Source organism: Desmodus rotundus, chromosome 13 (genome assembly GCF_022682495.2).
Source record: "Desmodus rotundus isolate HL8 chromosome 13, HLdesRot8A.1, whole genome shotgun sequence".
Lineage (NCBI taxonomy): Eukaryota > Metazoa > Chordata > Mammalia > Chiroptera > Phyllostomidae > Desmodus > Desmodus rotundus.
Genome location: NC_071399.1, coordinates 43,432,933 through 43,454,708, shown reverse-complemented (window position 1 = coordinate 43,454,708; position 21,776 = coordinate 43,432,933). Strand labels below are relative to the sequence as shown.

Sequence of the window (21,776 nt, the reverse complement as noted above, 5' to 3'; positions counted from 1 at the left end):
TTCGGATATTGGAACGTTTCAGGTTGTCCCAGAGATTCCTAAGTCTCTCTTCACTTTTTTGAATTCTTGTTTCTTCATTCCGTTCTGGTTGGAAGTTTATTATTTTTCCCTTTTTTTCTAAATTGTCGCTTTGAGTCCTGGTTTCCTTGCTGTCACTGTTGGTTCCCTGAATCTTTTGCTTTATTTCATTTTGGGTATCTTTCATTTGTTCTTTCATTTTGTGACCAAGCTCAATCAGTTCTGTGAGCATTTTGATTAACAGGGCTTTAAATTCTCCACCAGGTAGGTTGGCTCTTTCCTTATCGCTTAGCTCTATTTCTGAAGTTTTGCTCTGTTCTTTCATTTGGCCCATATTTCTTTGTCTCGGTGCACTGGTCTGGTTGTCCTGGTTGACTTTTTCTTTAATTCCTTGGTTGTTGGAGTTCCATGCAGTTTGATTTTCTGGCACTTCTGGTTGTTTATTGATTTTAGATTGGTCGTTATCTTTCTTTTAGTTATGTGAGGAAGCAAAGGGTTTCTACCTACACCTCCATCTTGGCCTGAACTCTCTCATTGATTCTAATATAGAACTTCATTAGCTAGATACGAGTTGAAGGAAGGTAAGGAGGGTAAACTTGAAAAATATACTTGAATTTGTTTGTCTCCTCTTCTACATATTGGTGTACAAGGTAGGCTCCCTAAATATTTATGGAATGAGTGAAAAGAGTAAGTATATGGGGTGAAATGGGCTTTACATTGTGTGATTGTTCATAGTAAAATCAAACGGAGTTGAAATTTTATTTGCCACACACTGATAACATTCATTGAACCTGCCTGGGCTAGTGCTAGGAATAGTTTTAGATATTTGCTTAGAAATATTCTTTATACTCTAATGTTCTATATGCTGGGAATACAAATGTGAAAAAAATACCATACCTGTCTTCATGGAACTCAGCCTGTTTCAGCTAAGAAAAAGTTGCACTTTACATTTTAAAGCTGTGTTCTTTTTGTCACACTATTATCCTTTTTCTCCCTCCAAACTGTTATCCTTGACCCATGTTTTATAATACTATATCTGGATTGCTACAGAGGAACATATCAAATAAGGAGAGTCCTCTCTTAGGAGTCAGATGTCACTCATACTATACTCTTCTTCCTTAATTTCTAATTCATTATGGAATAGAGTTTAATATTTAATTTAATGTTATATGTTTCTATTAGAATTAGCACTCACATTAATAGTCTCAGCAGGGCCAAGGGTAGAGACCATCAAAATTTATAACAGGTTTTCTGAAAGTGGTATCCTAATAAAGAATTTTTTTCCAAAATTTGATTTAGCCACGGAAAATTTAAGTGTTACTTATAGCAACTACAGTACGTGAGGGTCTAAGTTAAGCATTGATACAAGGAATAAAAAGATATTTTTAGCATACTGTGAGATACTATGTTCAAATGAAAAGACTATATTGATTTTTTAGTTGCTTTGATAAAGATAAATGAAAAACCTGAAGGTATCATATCCATTTTTGCAATCTTGTGAATATCTTTACATAAATTATCTCATTTCTGTATAAATAAATTTAAACCATCTTCTCTCCTCAGCTGGGAATACTTTGTGTCACAGTTTTCAGCATTATTATGTTCCCATGTACTTGTGTATTTGAGAGGAACCTGAGGTTATCAGAAGGTATCAAGTTCTTTCTTCCAAATTGGTTCTTTCCCAAATTGAGATATGTTTGAGAAGTTTGAAAACTATGTAGCACTGCATAAATAGAACTGGTTGTTTGGTGGTGTCAGTCCCCAGGGGTGAAACCCAGAGAGCATTTAGTGCCAAGGAGATTTTGAGTACTGTTTGGCCGCAGAAGACCATGCAAGACCTTGGACAAGTCATTTAACTTCTGAGCCTTTATTTCCTTATCTGTCAATATCTCAAGGATGGTACTGAGCAAGCACTCAACTAAAGGTGTAAGGTAGGTGAGGATACAGAGAAGCCCTGTTTTCCTTCTTTTGTTGTTATCACTTCTCTGCAGAGAAACCAGGTAAATTTTATGGGGTGGTAGCTATTAGAGAGTAGACAAGCTCTTTGAACTTAGACTGAAAAGAAATTAAAGTTATCTACATTATACCCTTAAAGTGGATAGATCAGAGTGGACCATCTTTACTTATTTACTGGTTGCCAATTCTAGTCAATCAGTTTAAAGAGGCTTTTAGGGAAAAAAATCAAAGTGTACTTAAAATAATGGTTTCTCTTCCATAGTAATACTACTCTTGTTAGAATTTTTTATACATACACATGAATCTATATCCACTCAATTTGATAGACATCATATACTTAGGCCTTGTCTTTTGATCCATTTAGATCATCTATCTTTTTTAATTGGTGTCAACTTAGTTTTTATTGTTAACTAATTTGCTCTCATTTTACATTGTTAATGGAGAAGAAGACCAGAGTCTCAAAAATCTAGATTTCTAGATCTAGTAAAGTCTCCTGGCCAAATTTCTGTTAGGTCAGAGTCACTCAAGAAACCAGACAGACGCAGCAAGCTAAGGAGCAGGGTTTATTAGCGGGAAATAAGAGGGAAAGTGGGGCCAACCAGGGAGGTTAAGACTCGTGGGGGAAAGTGGGGCCAACCAAGGGAGGTTGGGGAGCCAACCAGAGGAGGTTAAGACTCGCTTGGTTGTTCTTAGGGCAGGGTTTTTAAGAACAGAAACCCAGGAAGGGTAACTGATTGAGGTGTCAGAGTCTGATTGGCTAGAGCTGGTTGCTAGGTGCTATTTCTGCTGACCATTGTTCTTGATACAACTTGTCAGGCTCAAGTTAAAGCTGCATCCTGTTATGCTGGATAGGTCTAGGTCGACCCCAGACCCCAATCTTAGCTGGGCATCTGTTTGTCCTGGGTAGGGCCAACAGGCAGTTTCCCAGGCTACAGTTTCCCACGGTACAGTTTTCCCGCCTGGCGATTTTTCATTCCTGCTAGGCCTGCCTAGGTCTGTCATTCCTGGTTTTTCTTTTTTTATAAAAGGGTGGGAGAGGTTGTATAGGGATGAGGGGTGTCAGGTAGTCTTAAGGATACCTCCTGCTGAGTAGAGGGTGGAGCAAGAGGACTTCCTCCTCTTGCGCTGGATTGTGGTGTAGAGGATGATACTCTCTTAATAGCAGAATGGCCTTGGTGTTTTCTGCCGCAGTGATTTCAACTGTTTTTCTTATGAAATTGATTAACAGCTTAATTAAACAGGGGCCTACTAAGAGAAATAAAGTAAGGAAAGGGGTAATTAGGGGCAATAACAGTGCTTTGAGAGATGGGGAGGGATAGAAAGCAGAGTTGAGAGCCAGCTTCCTCTAGGAGTGAGTGGACAAGTCGACCTGACAATTCTGGCTGGGGACCTGTCCCCTAGCTTGGTGAGTTGGGAATGGGGGAGGTCTCAGTCCCCCTTGTGGTGGTGTCTGTTGACAGAAGACACATTGCTGTTATTTTTCTAGGGTAGAGAGTAGGGAATGGTGTAGGAGGGTCAGAGAGAAGAGAGGCAAGGTGTCTCACACTGATGTGAAATTGGTTGTGCAGGTCAGTAAGGATTTGGGTGGCATGTTGTTCTGGTAAAATTATTTTGTTGTTAACAGTAGATGTCAGCAAATGAGTGGATCAGAAAACTATGGTACATTTACACAATGGAATTCTACGCAGCAGAGAGAAAGAAGGAGCTCATACCCTTTGCGTCAGCATGGATGGAACTGGAGAGCATTATGCTAAGTGAAATAAGCCAGGCGGTGAGGGACAAATGCCATATGATCTCACCTTTAACTGGAACATAATCAACAGAAGAAAAAAGCAAACAAAATGTAACCAGAGACATTGAAGTTAAGAACAATCTAACAATAGCCAGAGGGGAGGGGGGAAGGGACAGTGGGGAGAAGGTTTTGAGGAACTACTATAAAGGACACATGGACAAAACCAAGGGGGAGGGTGGAAGCAGGGGAGGGAGTTGGGTTTGGCTGGGGTGGGGTAGAGGGGTGGAGAGAAAATGCAGGGAACTGTGATTAAACAACAATAAAATATTTTAAAAATTGGGGAAAAAAGAGTGGATGTTCCTCTTTGGTGTATGGTGGTGCTTTAGAGTGAATTACTAATAGTTGAGTAAGTGGTTGAATGTTCTGGGCTAGCCTTTTGGTCTTGGTATCTGCTTTATTATTTCCTGTGGAGATATGACCTCTGTTATGTTGATGTCCCTTGCACTGAATTACAGCAGCACTTGTGGGTAATGAGGCTGCCTGGAAGAGCTTGAGGGTGAGATTTCTGTTAATGATGGGGGAATGTTTAGAGGTGAGGTATCCTCTCTCCCTCCATATGGAGATGTGTGAATGTATGATATGGAAAGCATGCTTGGAGTCCATGTGTATGTTTACTGTCTGTCCTCTGGCAAGAGTTAGCACCCTGGTTAGAGCTATAAGCTCTGCCTGTTGGCAGGTTGTTCTTGGAGGAAAAGACTTACACTCTAGAATATTGTCGAGGTTGGTGATAACTTAGCCCACTCCCTGCTTGAGGGCCTTAAAGGAACTCCTATCTAAGAGTCAATTGGGTATAGGTGACAGGAGAGGGTTGTCTTGGAAATTAGGGTAGGGGTGTAAAAAGTGGTGACTGACCTCACTACAATCATGAGAGTCTGTAGACTACCAGACAAAGAGATGCAGCAAGGAAGCTGGGTTAAGACTTGGAGGGGAGGGATGTATTTGGACTTGAGGGTTTTATAGGATTTGAGCATGGAGAAGTTGTAGCTGGGAGTGAGAAGCATTAGATAACAGCGAGTGTGTAATGAGAGGGTTTATGGAGTGGGAGGAATATACTGTCAGGTTGGCATATGGAACTAGCTTAAGAGCCTCCTGAATGAAGATGGCTACTGCTGCCAGAGCCCACGTGCAAGCTGGCCAGTCTAGGAGTGGAGCATCTAGTGGCTAAGAGAAATAAGCTACGGACCTTAGATTGGGCCCATAGTGTTGAGCTAAGAGGCTCAAGGCATAGACATCCCGGGTGTCCAAGTAAAAGCAAAGAGGTCCTGTGATTGGGTAGAAAGGGGAATGATTTTAAAAAAAAAAAAAATGGTGCAGAAGGGTGTTTTGTGTCCCAAACCCGAGGGTCAGTAGAGGAAAGGAGGGTAGGGTCTGATGAGTTGGGTGCTGGGGAATTAGGGTGGCTTTCTAAGGTTAGCAGCAGGACTGTGTGTGGGTTTAGAACATGTGTTATGCTCTGTAATGAGGGTATTAGAAGGGAGGCTTGTAGCTTGGCTAAAATGTCCCTCTATATCAGCAGGACAAGTAGGTGTAACTAAGAAAGAGTGAGAGTGAAGATGTGTTCCCCTGTGTTGCAGAAGAGCTGAGGAGTGGCCCATGGTTTTGTTAGTTTTCCATCTATTCCTATAATAGAGGCTGAGGAGGAGCTTAAAGGCCCCGAATATTCTGGCAGAACTGAGAACATGACTCCTGTATCTAGGATAAAGGAGATGGGCTTACCTGCCAATGGTAGGGTTGCCCTGGACTCAGCCGTGGTGATAGCAATGGTCGGGGCTCTTGAACCCGGGCCTGACAATCTTCTGCGGCTAGACTGAGTAGGTCAGAGACTGTGAACTCAGGGGCCGCATCTCCTACAGAGGAAGGGAGTCTGATCCTCAGCTGGAGGCAGACGGACTTTCAACCTTCCAATGCCCTGTCTTCTTATAGAATGGACAGGTTCCAGGAGGTGGCCATGGGTTTGGGCAGAGCCTCACCCAATGTCCCTTCTTTCCACACCTGAAACAAGGACCCCTAGGAGCCTCTGGCTGAGTAGGTTTCTTTCCTTTCCCGTGACCCCTGTGGGTTTGTCCCTGGAGGGCAGTGGCAAGCATTCGGTATCTCACGTTCTCTCTTTTCTGCCTCTCCTTTTCCCTGTCATTTTCTCTTTCTTCTCTCTCGTTATCTCTCATTTTTTGTTCTAGTTTTTTCTCCTTCTCTGTTGTTGAATACCCAGAAAGCCATCTTAATGGGTCCTCCAGTTGTTGGAGCTTTTCCTGAATATTGAGTAAGCTCTCTTCTGCTGAGCCTGGGTCCAGACTATTGTGTTTGAGAACTGCCTCACTGAGGCAGCTCGTGAAGGCCGCAGTATTTTCATCTGGGCCCTGGGTGATCTCTAGAATTTTGTCACACTCCCTAACATAGTTTGTAGGGTCCCCAGAAAAAAAGCCAAGCTTGTGCTCTATTTGTGCTAAGTCTGACAGTGAACATGGAACATGAGCCCACACTACTCCCTCTCGTCCTGCTGCTTGCCTGAGAGGAAACATCCCTGAGGAGGCCTCAGAGGGGATGACACTAAGGGATTTGAGACAGGCCTGCGAGAAGGAGTGTGACAAGATAACGGGCGGGTATAAGGTTTTTGTCCCAGGGTAGGAGAGCTGGGGCTGGGAGGCTGGGAGTCCCCTAAAGAGATGAGTCCTCTAAGAGCAGGGGGAGGGACCTGCACAGGGCAGAGGGTGATTGGCGGGATCAAAGGAGGTGGCTGAGGAGGAGTAAGGAGGGGAGGGGGAGCGGAAAGGGTAGGGAGCTCAGACCGCTTGCCAGTGCACCACAGACAGGGAACTGTCAAGATCTGTGAGAATTTTGAAAGCGAAAAAAGTGCCATTCTCTGGCTATTGCTACAGTACCATTTCCTGGCTATCGTTCTTAAAGCTGCGAACCATGCAGCTAGGAGGAGTGCCCCGGGCGGGAAGAGACTGAGAGGTCCCCATAATTATGCTGAGAATGAGAGTGGTAATGAGGGAGATTACTAGGAGGGTGAGTCCGAGTCCCACGATTTGAGTGCTGACTCCCGGAGTCAGAAGTAGGGCCAGAGCAGCCCTGAGAGTACTGAAGCAAGCATCCCTGCGTTGGCAACACGGACTTGAGAGGAGTGAGTGGGCCTCACCAGGGGCTTCCCGGAGGAGAGAGACAGGACCGCCAGATATGTGGAGGGTTCCGACTGAGCGCTCAGATTTGAAGTGCTAACTAACTCCTGGAGTTAGAAGCGGCCTGGACGGAACCCCCCACAGTGCTTGGAGTCAAAGGACAAGGACTCACCCGAGAGAATAGTGACCAGTGTTGACTGGAAAGGTCTGGTGCGGTGGCAAGGGTACTTAAAGGGAGGGTCCTCCGGAATGATGAGCAAAATAGGATGGAAGAGCCACAGGGGAAGCTCAAGCCTCTGTCCTTAGGGTTTCCTGAATGACTCTATAGTCCGGGAATTGGGGCGACCTGAGGCCAATCCCAGTGACGGGAGCGCGGGCCTCCAGCCAGGTGCCTAATCCCAGGTTTTGGCACCAAAAAATGTCAGGTCCAAGTCGCTCAAGAAACCAGAAGGAAGCAGCAAGCTAAGGAGCAGGGTTTATTAGTGGGGAATAAGGGAAAGTGGAGAATGTGGGGCCAACCAAGGGAGGTTGGGGAGCCAACCAGAGGAGGTTAAGACTCGCTTGGTTGTTCTTAGGGCAGGGTTTTTAAGAACAGAAACCCAGGAAGGGTAACTGGTTGTGGTGTCAGAGTCTGATTGGCTAGAGAGCTGGTTCCTAGGTGCTATTTCTGCTGACCATTGTTCTTGATACAACTTGTCAGGCTCAAGTTAAAGCTGCATCCTGTTATGCTGGATAGGTCTAGGTCGACCCCAGACCCCAATCTTAGCTGGGCATCTGTTTGTCCTGGGTAGGGCCAACAGGCAGTTTCCCAGGCAGGCATTTCCCCAAGGTACAGTTTCCCCCCCTGGTGATTTTCCATTCCTGCTAGGCCGCCTTAGGTCTGTTGATTTCTTCTGACTGTATTCATTTATTGGTGTATATAAGTATGGTTTTAGTATAATCCTTGCTTTAAAGAAAAGGTAGCATGAAGAATTTAACTGCTTTCCCTTTCTCTGACTTCCTTCATCTGAGGTAGTCTCTGGTGGTTCTTAGCGCTCATTTGAACCAGTTCTACATCTTCTGATCTAAAAAATGGTGACAAGATAACCAGTTTTCAGTGACATAAGGAGATACTCAGCACTTTGCAGCAAAGTAGCTCAAGTCACACTTAACACCTGCCTTCTTAAAGGTTTGAGTTTTGTTAATCACGATATTAACCAAAGCTGCGGAAATGTATGCACACATCGTTCTTAAGAGGTAAAGGTAAGAGAGGAACTTGAAAGTAACTCCTTGAATATCTTCTCTTTCTTAACCTATCTGAAGTATATATTTTATGTTACAGGAGAAATTTTTAATACTAGTTCTAGATTATATGACTTCCCATGAATGGTTCTTTCCCAGCCTTCATTTCTTTTCACTAGTGTAATCATGAGGCTTTCTAACATTATATTCTAACCTTTAGTGTTTTTCTTTTTTATGTAGGAAACCTATGAGAATATCCCAGGACATTCAAAGATCACATTCCTTTTACAAGCCATCAGAAATACTACAGCTGCTGAGGAGGTACTATAATATTTGAGAATATATTATTACAAAACAAGTTGGGTATTAGATGGTGGTAAAAGTAGGTAGTAAGAACTGTTGTTTACTGCCTGGATATTACCAGAATTTTGAATTTATTATTTGTTAAAATCTGTTTGGAGTTAAAATTTCTGAAATACTCATATTAAGAATGAGAATATTTTTCCCCGTGTCAGATGATGTGTCCAGCCTATTTTAAAATTATTATATAAAAATTATTAAATATAAGTGATTTCTGTAGCTATAAAAAGTTTTCTTTCTCAAATTCATTTTAAAAGAAAATTATTCATTCAGTGTTTTAATTTGTTGCCAAATGATTTTGAAAAACTACTTTTTATCTTAACATTTATTAAAAATGTTATGCTTATAGCCATCTCTAAGTGGAGAATAATATATACTATAAAGATGTTTTGCCCTGGGTGGTGTGGCTCAATGGATTGAGTGCTGGCCTGTGGCACTCAGGAACCAAGGGGTTGCTGGTTCGATTCCCAGTCAGGGCACATGCCTGGGTTGCAGGCCTGGCCCCCAGTAGGGGTCACTCAGGGGGCAACCACGCTTTGATGTTTATCTCCCTCTTTCTCCATCTCTTCCCATCTCTCTGTAAATGAATAAATAAAATCTAAAAAAAAAAAAAAGATGTTTTGGAAACAAAAGACACTTTGTAGATTCCTTTAAAAATCCTGGCTTTAGGCAGTGAGGGACAAATACCATATGATCTCACCTTTAACTGGAACATAATCAACAAAAGAAAAAAACAAACAAAATATAACCAGAGACATTGAAGTTAAGAACAATCTAACAATAGCCAGAGGGGAGTGGGTAGGGGACAGTGGGGAGAGGGGATTACAGGAACTACTGTAAAGGACACGTGGACAAAATCAAGGGGGAGGGTGGAGGCGGGGGAGGGAGGTGTGTTCAGCACGGGTGGGGTGGAGGGATGGGGAGAAAAGGCAGGCAACTGTAATTGAATAACAATAAAAATTTTTTAAAAAATTTATATCCCTTGCACCTTAAATAGTTCTTAGCATATAATGGGCACACAATAAATAATGTTGAATTATTAAAAAAAAAAAAAAATCCTGGCTTTTAGCCCTGACTGGTGTGGCTCAATCTGTTGGGCATGGGTCTGCAAAGCAAAAGATCACTGGTTCGGTCCCCGGTCAGGGCACTTGCCTAGGTTATAGGTTTGGTCCCTGAGATAGGGAAAAAGAAGCAACCAATAGATGTTTCTCTCTCACATCTATGTTTCTTTCCTTTTCTTTCTCCCTCCCTCTTCCTCTCTCTGAAAAAAGTAAATAAATACATTTTTTTAAATCATGGCTTTTAGCAAATCAGTTTCTGTACCAAATCAAATATATAGTTTCTTACTGCTTTTCTGTGCATTTACAAGCTATTTTTTTTCTTTACAAAAGTAATATCTGTGTATAACATTGAATGTTAACTGAATATCCTGTTTGTTTTGGGAAAAACATCAAAATACCCAAGTGTATGAAACTTAACCCCATCCATGAAATGCACTTAGAATTTGTAAAGTGAGACTCCTTTATTAACAGTCACACTATATGTAAAATGCTTATATTAACACATGATAGAAATGAAGTCACACTAAAAGTAATACACCTGACTTTAAATTGTCAATTTATTATTCTCTGAGAGCACTTAGAAAACAATATAAACATGCCCTGTTTTTTTAAAGTAGATGACAAAAAATGCTCCTTCAGCTTTGTAACATTCTTTTTCTTTAATTCAAAATGAATGTCAAATATAAATGACAAACAGTACTTAAATCTCTAAAAAATTGGCTATTTTAGTTCTTGAAGATGGATGGAAGTTAGCTGCGAAACAAATTTGTTTTCATATTATAAGAGAAAGTTTATTTCTAAAGTTACAAAGGTAATAGAAGTAAGTCAACTGGGCTGCATACGCTTAGGAACCAAGTTACAAAAGCAAAAGAAGGGCCATTGGAACTTGGGAGAGAGAAAGGCAAAGGTAATGTGCCTGGTGAGAAGAAGAAGGGGAAGGGAAAGGTGTGCATGTGCTCCCCAGAGGGAGAATGAGCCACTATGAAGCAAATTTTAAAGCTGAGAATATTATGAAGACTATTGAATTCTATTTTTAAAAAACCTATATTGAACCCCATTTAAATCTTGATTTATGAATTAGATGATGATTGTGACCTAGCCTCATCACCTTGATTGTGGCTTCATAGTTTTCAGTGTATATGTGAGAATTGCACAAATTTCAGCTGCTTTTATGGGAATTTTAACCACGCTGAATCCTTTCTAGAGCGTAAGTTTTTAATACGTTGGCTATCTGCCAAAAGTATTTCAGATGAAAAGATTTCTCAGTGAAAAGTAAATGGGGGGAAAAAAGGCAAATTTTATTTGTATAGCTTAACTCCTTTTGTTGATCATAGTCCCAAAGTAATTATAGTGATAATGAATAGCTGCAGCCCAGAAAAGAAAAAGAACATGAATAATCGGGTTTAATATTTTTAATAGCTTGTAGATTTAATATGATCAAATTTTAGAAGGGTGTATGTCTCAACTTTTTAAAAAATATATTATTATGCTATTATAGTTGTCCCATATTTTTCTCCCCTTTATTCCCCTCCGCCCTGCACTCCCCTCCCACCAGTATTCTCCCCCCTTAGTTCATGTCCATGGGTTGTACATATAAGTTCTTTGGCTTCACCATTTCCTATACTATTCTTAACCTCCCTTGTCTCTTCTGTACATACCATTTATGCTTCTTATTCCCCCATACCCTTTCTCCCATTCTCCACCCACCCCTTCCCCGCTGGTAATACTCCATGTGATCTCCATTTCTATGATTCTGTTCCTGTTCTAGTTGTTTGCTTAGTTTGTTTTTGTTTTTGTTTTTTTAGGTTCAGTTGATAGTTGTGAGCTTGTTTTCATTTTACTGTTCATATTTTTGATCAACTTTTTGTTAGATTAAGTCCCTTTAACATTTCATATAATAAGGGCTAGGGGATGATGAACTCTTTTATTAACTTGACCTTATCTGGGAAGCACTTTATCTGCCCTTCCATTCTAAATGATAGCTTTGCTGGATAGAGTAATCTTAGATGTAGGTCCTTGCCTTTCATGACTTCGAATACTTCTTTCCAGCCCCTTCTTGCTTGTAAGGTTTCTTTTGAGAAATCAGCTGATAGTCTTGTGGGAACTTCTTTGTAGGTAACTTCTTTTCTCTTGCTGCTTTTAAGATTCTCTCTTTATCTTTAATCTTGGGTAACTTGATGATGATGATGTGCTTTGGTGTGTTCCTCTTTGGGTCCAACTTCTTTGGGACTCTCTGGGCTTCCTGGAAGTCTATTCCCTTTGCCTGGTCGGGGAAGTTTTCCTTCATTATTTTTTCAAATAAGTTTTCAATTTCTTGCTGCTGTTCTTATTCTGGCACCCCTTTGATTTGGATGTTGGAACATTTAAAGTTGTCCCAGAAGTTCCTAAGCCTCTCCTCATTTTTTTGAATTCTTGTTTCTTCATTCTGTTCTGGTTGTATGTTTCTTTCTTCCTTCTGCTCCAAATCATTGATTTGAGTCCCAGTTTCCTTCCCATCACTGTTGATTCCCTGTATATTTTCCTTTATTTCACTTTACATAGTCTTTTTCCTCTCTTTTGTGGCCATACTCAACCATTTCTGTGAGCATCCTGATGACCAATGTTTTGAACTCTGCAGCTGATAGGTTGACTATCTCTGCATTGCTTACTTCTATTTTTGGAACTTTGATCTGTTCTTTCATTTGGGCCTGTTTTTTTGTTATGTTTTGTTTTTTTGTCTCAGCTTGTTTGTTACATTCAGAGGGGTGGAACCTTAGGTATTTGCCAGGGCAGGGCACCCCACTTCACTGTGCTCTGGGGGCCGGGTCTAAGAGGGAACAATGTGTCTTCCTCCGCTGTGGGTGGCTTTCAGCCACTTCTCCCGCTACCCACAAGCAAATTGGGCCCTTCTGGTGCTGATTCCCAGGTTGGTAGGTGTGTGTATGTCCTAGGACCTTGTGGGTCTGTCCAACAAAGTCTCCTGTGAGGCTGGGAGTTTCTCCCACCACTGCAACCCCCACAGCTTTTTACAGTGAGAGGTTTTGAGGCTTTATTTCCCTATGCTAGAGCCCTGGGTTGTGCAGTGTGTCTCTCTCCCCAGTTGTCTCTCCCAGTTTATCTGCACGCAAATATGGGACCACCCAGTCCTCCAGCTGCTGCCCAGGCTGCCCTTTTCCACCCCTCCTACTGGTCTAGATGAATGTTTATTCTTTAAGTCCTTGGTTGTCTGACTTCTCTACTGTTTGATCTTCCAGCACTTCTAGATATTTTTTGTTTTTATATTTGTTGTTGTCCTTTTGGTTGTGAGAGGAGGCAAAATGTATCTACCTATGCCTCCACCTTGGCCAAAGTCCTGTATGTCTCCACTTTTATAATCGAAAGAAATATACAGAAAATAACGAACTTGAATCAGTTCTATAGGTTTGAAAATGGGCTAAGAATATACACATTGAAATTAATTATTACTTTTTAGATGTTCAGAATTTGTAGAGTTTCTTTGCATGAATGGGGCATAAAGATAAGTAGATTTGATAGCATTTTGTCTTGGAGGTTAAAGAAAGGTCAGTAGTATAGCAAGGTAGTCCAAGCTGGGAGTATTAAGATTATGTAGGAAAGGTAATTCAGATACTAGAACAGAAGCCAAATGGAGAAGTAGGGAAAGAGCATTATAGGATTTGCAATTTATGTTAAGATCTGTTTTTCTCCAAAGAATGTATTAAAAATAGGAATTTTAAACAGGTTCATTATTGCTATGATAGGTGTTCCTGTTTGAGATTTAATGTGTTCAGGTCTTTTTCTCAGCTATAAACAAAAATAGCTTTTGGGTGGCATTTTCTATACAGTAGGCTAATGTGACTACAAAGTTTTATTTTTCACAAAATCTAATAAAATGCTTTCAGAGTGAATTGTAAAAATGGAATAGTGAAATCAATCAGTGGGAGTGAATCTAGTGTGTTGGAAATTTTTTGTCTAGTAAGATACCAGTACATTAACCATGTTGTCTGTTTTAGGCTAGACAAATGGCTGCTGTTCTCCTAAGACGTCTTTTGTCCTCTGCATTTGATGAAGTCTACCCAACTCTTCCTTCTGATGTCCAGACTGCTATTAAGAGTGAACTACTAATGATTATTCAAATGGAAACACAGTCTAGCATGAGGAAGAAAATTTGCGATATTGCTGCAGAGCTAGCAAGAAATTTAATAGGTGTGTATGCAAAAGTACTTACTATGTTATAAAATAAAATGAACACAGTTGACCCTTGAATGACACAGGTTCAAACTGTGTGGGTCCACTTATATGGGGATTTTTTTGCAATAAATACCTGTACCTTTTTAAATTTATTGTTGGGAGTCTGGATGCAGAAAGTTGACTATATGCATTGTTCTACACCATTTGATATGAGACTTGAGCACCTGTGGATTTTGTTTTCTGACACAGGTCTTGAAATCAATACCCAGCAGATAATCAGAGACAAATTAGTTTGGGGGGAGTCAAAAGTTATGTGTAGAATTTTATTGTGTTGGGGATTGGTATTTCTAAACCTCCACATTGTTTAAGGATCAAGTCTGTCCTTATACAAGGTCTGTCTGGAAAAAGTCCAGCCATTGTTAATATAATGAGAGCAGTTTCCATGACATCAATGTAATCTCATAGCCAAGGAGAGTGGTCTGGAATGCATGTGCGTGGATAATGATGACTTCACTGTACTAGTCAGTGAGGGTTGTAGGCTCTGATGAGTGAGCATGTGTACTGTGTGGCTGTCACATTCAAAATGACTAAGCAAGGAGAGCGATGAATCTGCATCAAATTTTGTGTTAAGCTTAAACATTCCTCCACAGAAACTATTTAGATGATTCAGAAGGCTGCTATGGGCAACTGCTGATTGGCAGCTTTATCACAACAACACACCTGCTCATGCATCACATCTCGTGCAGAGTTTTTGGTGAAACATCAAATCACCTAGGTGACTCAGCCCCCTTACAGCCCAGATTTGGTGCCTTGTGACTTCTGGGTTTTTCCCAAAACTAAAATCACCTTTGAAAGTGAAGAGATTTCAGACTGTCAATGGGATCGATTCAGGAAAATACAATGGAGCAGCTGATGGCAATTGGAAGAACAGTGTGAGGCATCGAGGTACCTACTTTTAAGGGGACTGTGGTGTCATTGTCCTATGTACAGTGTTTCCTGTATCTTCTTCAATAACTGTCTTTATTTGTCATATTACATAACTGGATACCTTCTGGACAGACCTTGTAAATATATATTTTTTAAGTGGAATCTTTAGAAGAAAATCCCCAGCTGCTTAAGTACCATTTATTCTGTTGGAAATGAGAGTGATTGTGTATTGTGCATTTAGAGCCAAAAATTATAGATGTGTATGAGATGCAGTCATAATACCATTGGTTTTAATACATGGATGCGGAGAAGTTTTTGTAGTTTGCTTGAAAGTTGTCTGTTTTATTCCCTCTTAATCTGTAAAGTTTTGAAAGCATAGTCTAACTTAGAACCTTCTTTACAGACTTGCCAATAGAAGTAGAAATCAGTGGAATCCAGGTGCTTTTGCTGTTATATTTGTGTATTCATAAATTATGTACATAAGCTTTTATACTACTATAATATTTACGTTATAAAACACCCAAAAATATTTTTAAAGGAAAACATACAATATTGCATTTTACCAACTGTCAAAACCTTTTGGTCACTTTAAATAATAATATAATTGAACACACTTTTTTTGACAGATTCATAAATACGATTTTAAACTTAATTCATTTAGGTGGAATTTTTAAACATTGAAAAGGCTATCTCACTAAGGTAAGGGTTAAATGAGAGAACTTTGTTGATTGTGCTTAGTATGTCATAACACTAATTCTTTAATTTCAGCTACCTACTGAGTTTAGAACTCACTGAAACTCTTAATGTTGAATTATTTTAAAAGCTTAGAAAATCCTATTTTAAAAAATTTTAAGTGTACAAATAAGAATTTTTATAGGTAACATTTGTAATTCAAAATCATTTAATGATGGAAACATTTCAAAATGTTTCAAAGTGCTCTTTTCATAGGTTTTTTTTTAAGCAGTTATTTTAAACCTCCTCAAATCATTTTTATGTTGAAGGGACAGATTAAGGGTATTATTTTTTATTGCCAGCCAAGTAGTGTTCATTTCAGAAAATATCGGTAAATATGGAGGGAAATTTTTAACAAGAACAAGTGTATAACTTGAGTGTAATTTCTATTGGGATGACCAAAAAGTCCACTTAGGTTTTTTTCCGTAAAATAAAACACATTTTTTTTCATTTTCACCAGTAATTTTATTGATTGGATATTTTGATTATGCTGGTTATCTCCTGCTGTCTTCTAGTGGGAGAGGCCAAGGGTGCTAGTAAACATCTTCCAGTCTATGACAGCACCACAGCAAAGAATCATTTGGCCAAATATCAGTAGTACCAAGAAACTTTGCAAACCACTTTGACACTTTTGATCAGTCACAGCACCTCCTCCAAACACTGCACAAATCTTTTTTTTGCACTTCAGTTGCATTTTTACCTTTCTCGAAATAGTAAAGCATAATATGCCAACAATGTTGTGTATCTTCTTCAGTATTACAATGGCTGCGCAAAAATTCACCCGTTTTGATTTTTTTAATGCATGCTGATATGACAGCTATCCCAATACAATCTAACAAAATTGTTTGAATGAAGTTAAGACAACTAAGCACTACTAGAGCCATCTGATGGAAAAAACTAAATGAACTTTTTGGCCAACCTAGTACAACTCTTAAGTTCTTTGTGAGAGAATAATTAATGAGTCACTTAACTAATATAGTAGTTTATTGAGATACTTCATTTTTATTATAAAGTATTACAAAAATTTTATTATTTTAAAATCTTGTTGAAAAATAAATACATTAATAACATCTGATAGGACTTAAAACCGGAAAGCGTGAGCACCGCACTCTGAGTCCTGGTTTCAAGACTTTGTTACCATATATTAACTTTGCCTACATTTTAACTCTTTAATAACAATAGTATATATTAAAGATTCAACCAAACAATCATAGGGATATCTTTTCTCAATCCCCTTCCTTCTAAATGACCACTGTTAATATCTGTGCTTAAGTAACTCAAATATAAACAATTGCTTTTTACAAGATTATTATGTCATTTTTAGGTTAAAGGACCTAACTGTATTAGAATTTTTTTAAAATATAGAGCAAATGACATTTGCTACTACTGCATAAGACTTATAATGAACCTGGACTTCTTTATTTTTAGATGAGGATGGTAACAACCAATGGCCTGAAGGTTTGAAGTTCCTTTTTGATTCAGTCAGCTCTCAAAATGTGGGACTGCGAGAAGCCGCCCTTCACATTTTCTGGTATATGCACTGATCTCATTTTTTATTTTTTAAACTTTAATGTCATGAACACACAAAAAATATTTCATATATTTAGTCTTAACTTATTTTTTATTTTTTTAATATAGTTTATTGATTATACTATTACAGTTGTCCCATTTCCCCTCCTTTATTCCCCTCTGCACTGCCCACCCCCTCCCACCAGCATTCCCACCCCGCCTTAGTTCCTGTCCATGGGTCGTACATATAAGTTCTTTGGCTTTTACATTTCCTATACTATTCTTAACCTCCCTTGTCTATTTTCTACCTACTATTTATGCTATTTATTCCCTGTACTTTTTCCCCTGTTCCCCCCTCCCCTCCCCAGCTCATAACCCTCCAAGTGATCTCCATTTCTGTGATTCTGTTCCTGTTCTAGTTGTTTGCTTAGTTTGTGTTTGTGCTTGTATTTTTTAGGTTTGGTTGTTGATAGTTGTGAGTTTATTGTCATTTTACTGTTCATATTTTTGATCTTCTTTTTCTTAGGTAAGTCCCTTTAACATAATAAAATAAGAGCTTGGGGATAATGAACTCCTTTAACTTGACCTTATCTGGGTATCACTTTATTTGCTCTTCCATTCTAAATGATAGCTTTGCTGGGTAGAGTCATCTTGGATGTAGGTCCTTGCCTTTCATGACTTTGAATACTTCTTTCCAGCCCCTTCTTGCTTGTAAGGTTTCTTTTGAGAAATCAGCTGATAGTCTTGTGGGAACTCCTTTGTAGGTAACTTTCTCTTGCTGCTTTTAAAGTTCTCTCCTTATCTTTAATCTTGGGTAATGTAATTATGAAGTGCCTTGGTGTGTGCTTCCTTGGGTCCACCTTCTTTAGGACTCTCTGAGCTTCCTGGACTTCCTAGAAATCTGTTTTCTTTTCCAGATTAGGGAAGTTTCCCTTCATTATTTGTTCAAATAAGTTTTCAATTTCTTGCTGCTGTTCTTCTTCTGGCACCCCTATGATTTGGATATTGGAATGTTTAAAGTTATCCTGGAGGCTCCTAAGCCTCTCCTCATTTTTTTGAATTCTTGTTTCTTCATTCTGGTCTGGTTGAAATGTTTATTTTTTTGGTCCAAACCGTTGATTTGAGTCCAGATTTCCTTCCCATCACTGTTCGTTCCCTGTACATTTTCCTTTATTTCAGAGTTTATAGCCTTCACTTTTTCCTCTCATTTGTGGCCATACTTAACCAATTCTGTGAGCATCCTGATTAGCAGTGTTTTGAACTGTTCATCTGATAGGTTGGCTATCTCTTCGTTACTTGGTTGTATTTTTTCTGGAGGTTTGATCTGTTCTTTCATTTGGGCCTTATTTTTTTGTCCTGGTGGGCCTGTTACATTCAGAGGGGTGGAGCCTTAGGTATTTGCCAGGGCTGGGCAACCCACATCATTGGGTTTGGTGCTGTATGTGGGGGAGGGGTCTGAGAGGGAACAATGCCGTTTGTTCAGCTCTCTGCTGGTTTTCAGTCACTTCCTCTGCTACCCACAAGCAAATTGGACCTTTCTGGTGCTGATTCCCCAGGTGGGTGATTTTGTGTACATTCTGAACTCTTCTGTCAGGCTGGGAGTTTCTTTTGCTGATTCAACCCTTACAGGTTTTGAGGCTTTATTTCCCCACCCTGGAACCCTGGGTTGCATAGTCTATCTTGCTCCCCAGTTGTTCCTCTGGGTTTACCTGCACGCAAATATAGGACTGCCCGCTCCACCAGCCACACCACCTTGCCACTCCTGGTCCTCGGCTGCAGCCTTGCTGTGAGTCCTCTCCACCAGGCTGGCCCCTCCTACTGATCTGGATGAATGTTTCTTTAATTCCTTGGTTATCAGACTTCCATATAGTTCGATTTTCTGTCAGTTTTGGTTGTTTTTTGTTTTTAAATTTGTTGTCATCCTTCTTTTGGTTTTGTGAGGAGTCACAGTTTATCTACCTATGCCTCCGTCTTTGCCAGAAGTCTCTGCAAGTTCCTAACTTTTCAGACTTAACATAATACCTTTGTAAACTTTGTATTTGTTTTGGAAGTAAAACTGAAAAAATAAAGCTTTGTATTTCAGATTATAATCCTCAGTTGTATATAAGGTTCTCTGGAGCTTGATTTCTTTCCTTTGTTTTTTTATGATTGTGAAAAAGTTTCTGGAATGGTTTCTTCTGCTTTATTTGGAGATTGACACAGTACTAAATGTTAAGAAAAATTTTACCCTCCTATGTAATACAGTATACTGCATTTAAAATATAAGTAGATTTATAATTTTTTAAGATCATATACATTTTTTTCAATAAGATGTACCTTGAGCATTAGAAGAGAATAGGGTATATATTAACACCATTGTCTACTTTCTTTGTCAAATGTATCTTATTTATATCAGTAATCTAGAGTACAGGATTAAGTAAAAGTATTTAGTTTAATTGTTTACTTAATTTAAAGTAGAGCAGAACTTAAACTGCCCTGGATCACCAAGACTAGGAGCAGATTGTCAGAAAGCATGGTTATTGCAGTCCTACCTGAAACTGTTTGCTCTTGTCCTATCCTGCCCCCTAAGTTAGCTTCTTAACTGAGGCAGAGTGATAAGAATAAAGTATTGGACTAGGGTGGGTGGCTGAGTCCTCTACAGATGGGTCTCCCCCAATTTCCAGACTAATCCTCTTTATTGTGTTTGTTTCCATTCATCCAACACCAAAAGAGGATTGGTTGGAGGGGGGGATGGGTATTCATCCTTAAGTACTAATACACATTCTTTGAGTCATGCAGACATTTAATTAGATATTCTAGCTGATAACTTTACTAACATGTAATGTACTTTTTAAAACCACTTTGGATCATTTTTTAGGAACTTTCCTGGAATTTTTGGGAACCAACAGCAGCACTACTTAGATGTCATCAAACGGATGTTAGTTCAGTGTATGCAAGATCAGGAACATCCATCGGTGAATCATTTTAATTTCATTAATATTAACACCTAATTTAAGATGATACCTAATTCGTGAAAGAAATTTATGTATTTGGAGACTGTCTTTAATACTTTAAAATATAAATACTAGTTTTTACTGCTAAAGGAAAATTACTAGTTTTACTGATAAAGAAAAATTTCATTTTGAGTAAGAAAACTTGAACTTGGCATCCATCTAAAATGTCTCATGTTTGTCATATTTTACTCTCTTCATTTTAGATCCGAACATTATCTGCTAGAGCTACAGCTGCATTTATACTTGCAAATGAGCATAATGTTGCTCTGTTCAAACATTTTGCGGACTTGTTACCTGGATTCTTACAGGTAAGAAAACTGTTTAAAGTAGGTGATAGTTATATTTTCATTGGTTTCTGTAGTTTAATAAATTTACATCAGAGTTCTCTAGTGCATTCATTTATTCAGTAAATATTGATTGTCTACTGTGTGCTGGTACTAGGCACTGGGGATACAGCAGTGAACAAAACATGCAAATCTTTGTCCCCATTGAACTTACATCTACTAGCTTTGATAGTTCTTAGTCTTTTCAAATATTTACATTAGAGTTTCAAAATTTTTCTATAATGCAAATGATATAAGCAACTTATGCTTATTGAATATATAATTACATAGGTTATTTCCATTGAATCAACCAAATAATCTGAATTTAATGCTCATTTTACCCAAGGTGAAACCAAGGTCACAGTGTTGGTCAGACTGCAGTTCTTACTGTTAACCAGAGGGTTTAACAGTTTGTATTATAAAGTAAATAGTTTATGGGTAATTCCTATTGGATGTTGAGGATAAGTTATTTTAAGGACACCTTCTGCCTCAGTGAGAAGATAAAATAAGATTGGATGAATTGGAGCAGTTATTCTTAGCCTTGTCAAACCCCAAACCCATTTTATAACAAATAATTTGTAACTTCCCATATTCTGTCCTAAAATGAAATGCATAGATAACATAATTCACATATATGCATGTTTTTAAAATATCAGTACATGTTTTAAAATATCCAAAGAAAGAAGAAATAAAAAGAAAGTAACATATAATAAAAATGGCATGCTTTCCACATATAACTCCTAGGGCATGACTACTACAAGAGACATAGTAGATTAGGTGTTTTTTTTTTTAAGTGATCTTTACAGATGTAATAGTTAAAAATGTGAACAAACTGATGCAGAGGTCTTGTTGACAAGTCAGATACCACAATTGCTGTTACTACTACTGATTTGATTTCCAGAAGCGGTAAAGCTTTGAACAAAACAAAGTATGTATTCATTCTTGATTTATACAGTATTTACATTTAGGAGGGGTGCATTATGATGCGTTTTTTAAATGATGCAAAAAATAATTTGTGAGTTAGGTTCTAGGTTCAGATAATTAGGAATTTTTAAATTTTTGCAAGTGTCAAACATTTATGATCGTGAAAAATGCATGATAATAAAGTCTTGTGAGTTTCTCAGAAGCATTTGTGTCACAGATGCAGACTATCTAGTATTCCTGGCTTTTGCCCATCTTCAGTCATGACAATCCAGAAATACCTCCTAGGAGAAATAGCAGCCCTGTTGAGAACTGGGTGAAAGAGGGTTTATAGGAGCTAAAACTAAAACATTCTACATGGGTCAAAGGATTTGGCAGAAACTTTTCTCCCTATGACATCAAACTAAAAAGATAGTTTAGATCAATGACAAAACATTAACTGTCCCATTCTATTTTAGCAGTTTTTATTATCAAAAATCTTGAATTACTCACTAAGCCTAATTTCAGATTTTGTTCCTCTGAATTTAGAGTAAGTTAAAATGTTAGACAAAACTTCTAGGAGTTGTCACTCTGAAATAGGCAGTGGTAAATACAAAATACGCACTTACGTACTATAGTGACCAAACTTGACATCAAAGAGAAATAAATTGGGTAATATGGGACACTTTAAATGTATC

General features: G+C 38.8%; 1 protein-coding gene across 1 annotated transcript in view; it reads left to right on the top strand.

Annotated features, from left to right (window-relative positions):
• The window catches only part of IPO5 (importin 5), a 51,878-nt gene that overhangs the window by 4,573 nt on the left and 25,529 nt on the right, over window positions 1-21,776 (top strand). Inside the window, exons 2-6 of the mRNA XM_024578838.4 lie at window positions 8,347-8,427; window positions 13,517-13,709; window positions 16,782-16,884; window positions 19,720-19,816; window positions 20,059-20,163. Of these exons, the coding sequence (XP_024434606.2) occupies window positions 8,347-8,427; window positions 13,517-13,709; window positions 16,782-16,884; window positions 19,720-19,816; window positions 20,059-20,163 (579 nt within the window). The remainder of the gene's footprint in view (window positions 1-8,346; window positions 8,428-13,516; window positions 13,710-16,781; window positions 16,885-19,719; window positions 19,817-20,058; window positions 20,164-21,776) is intronic.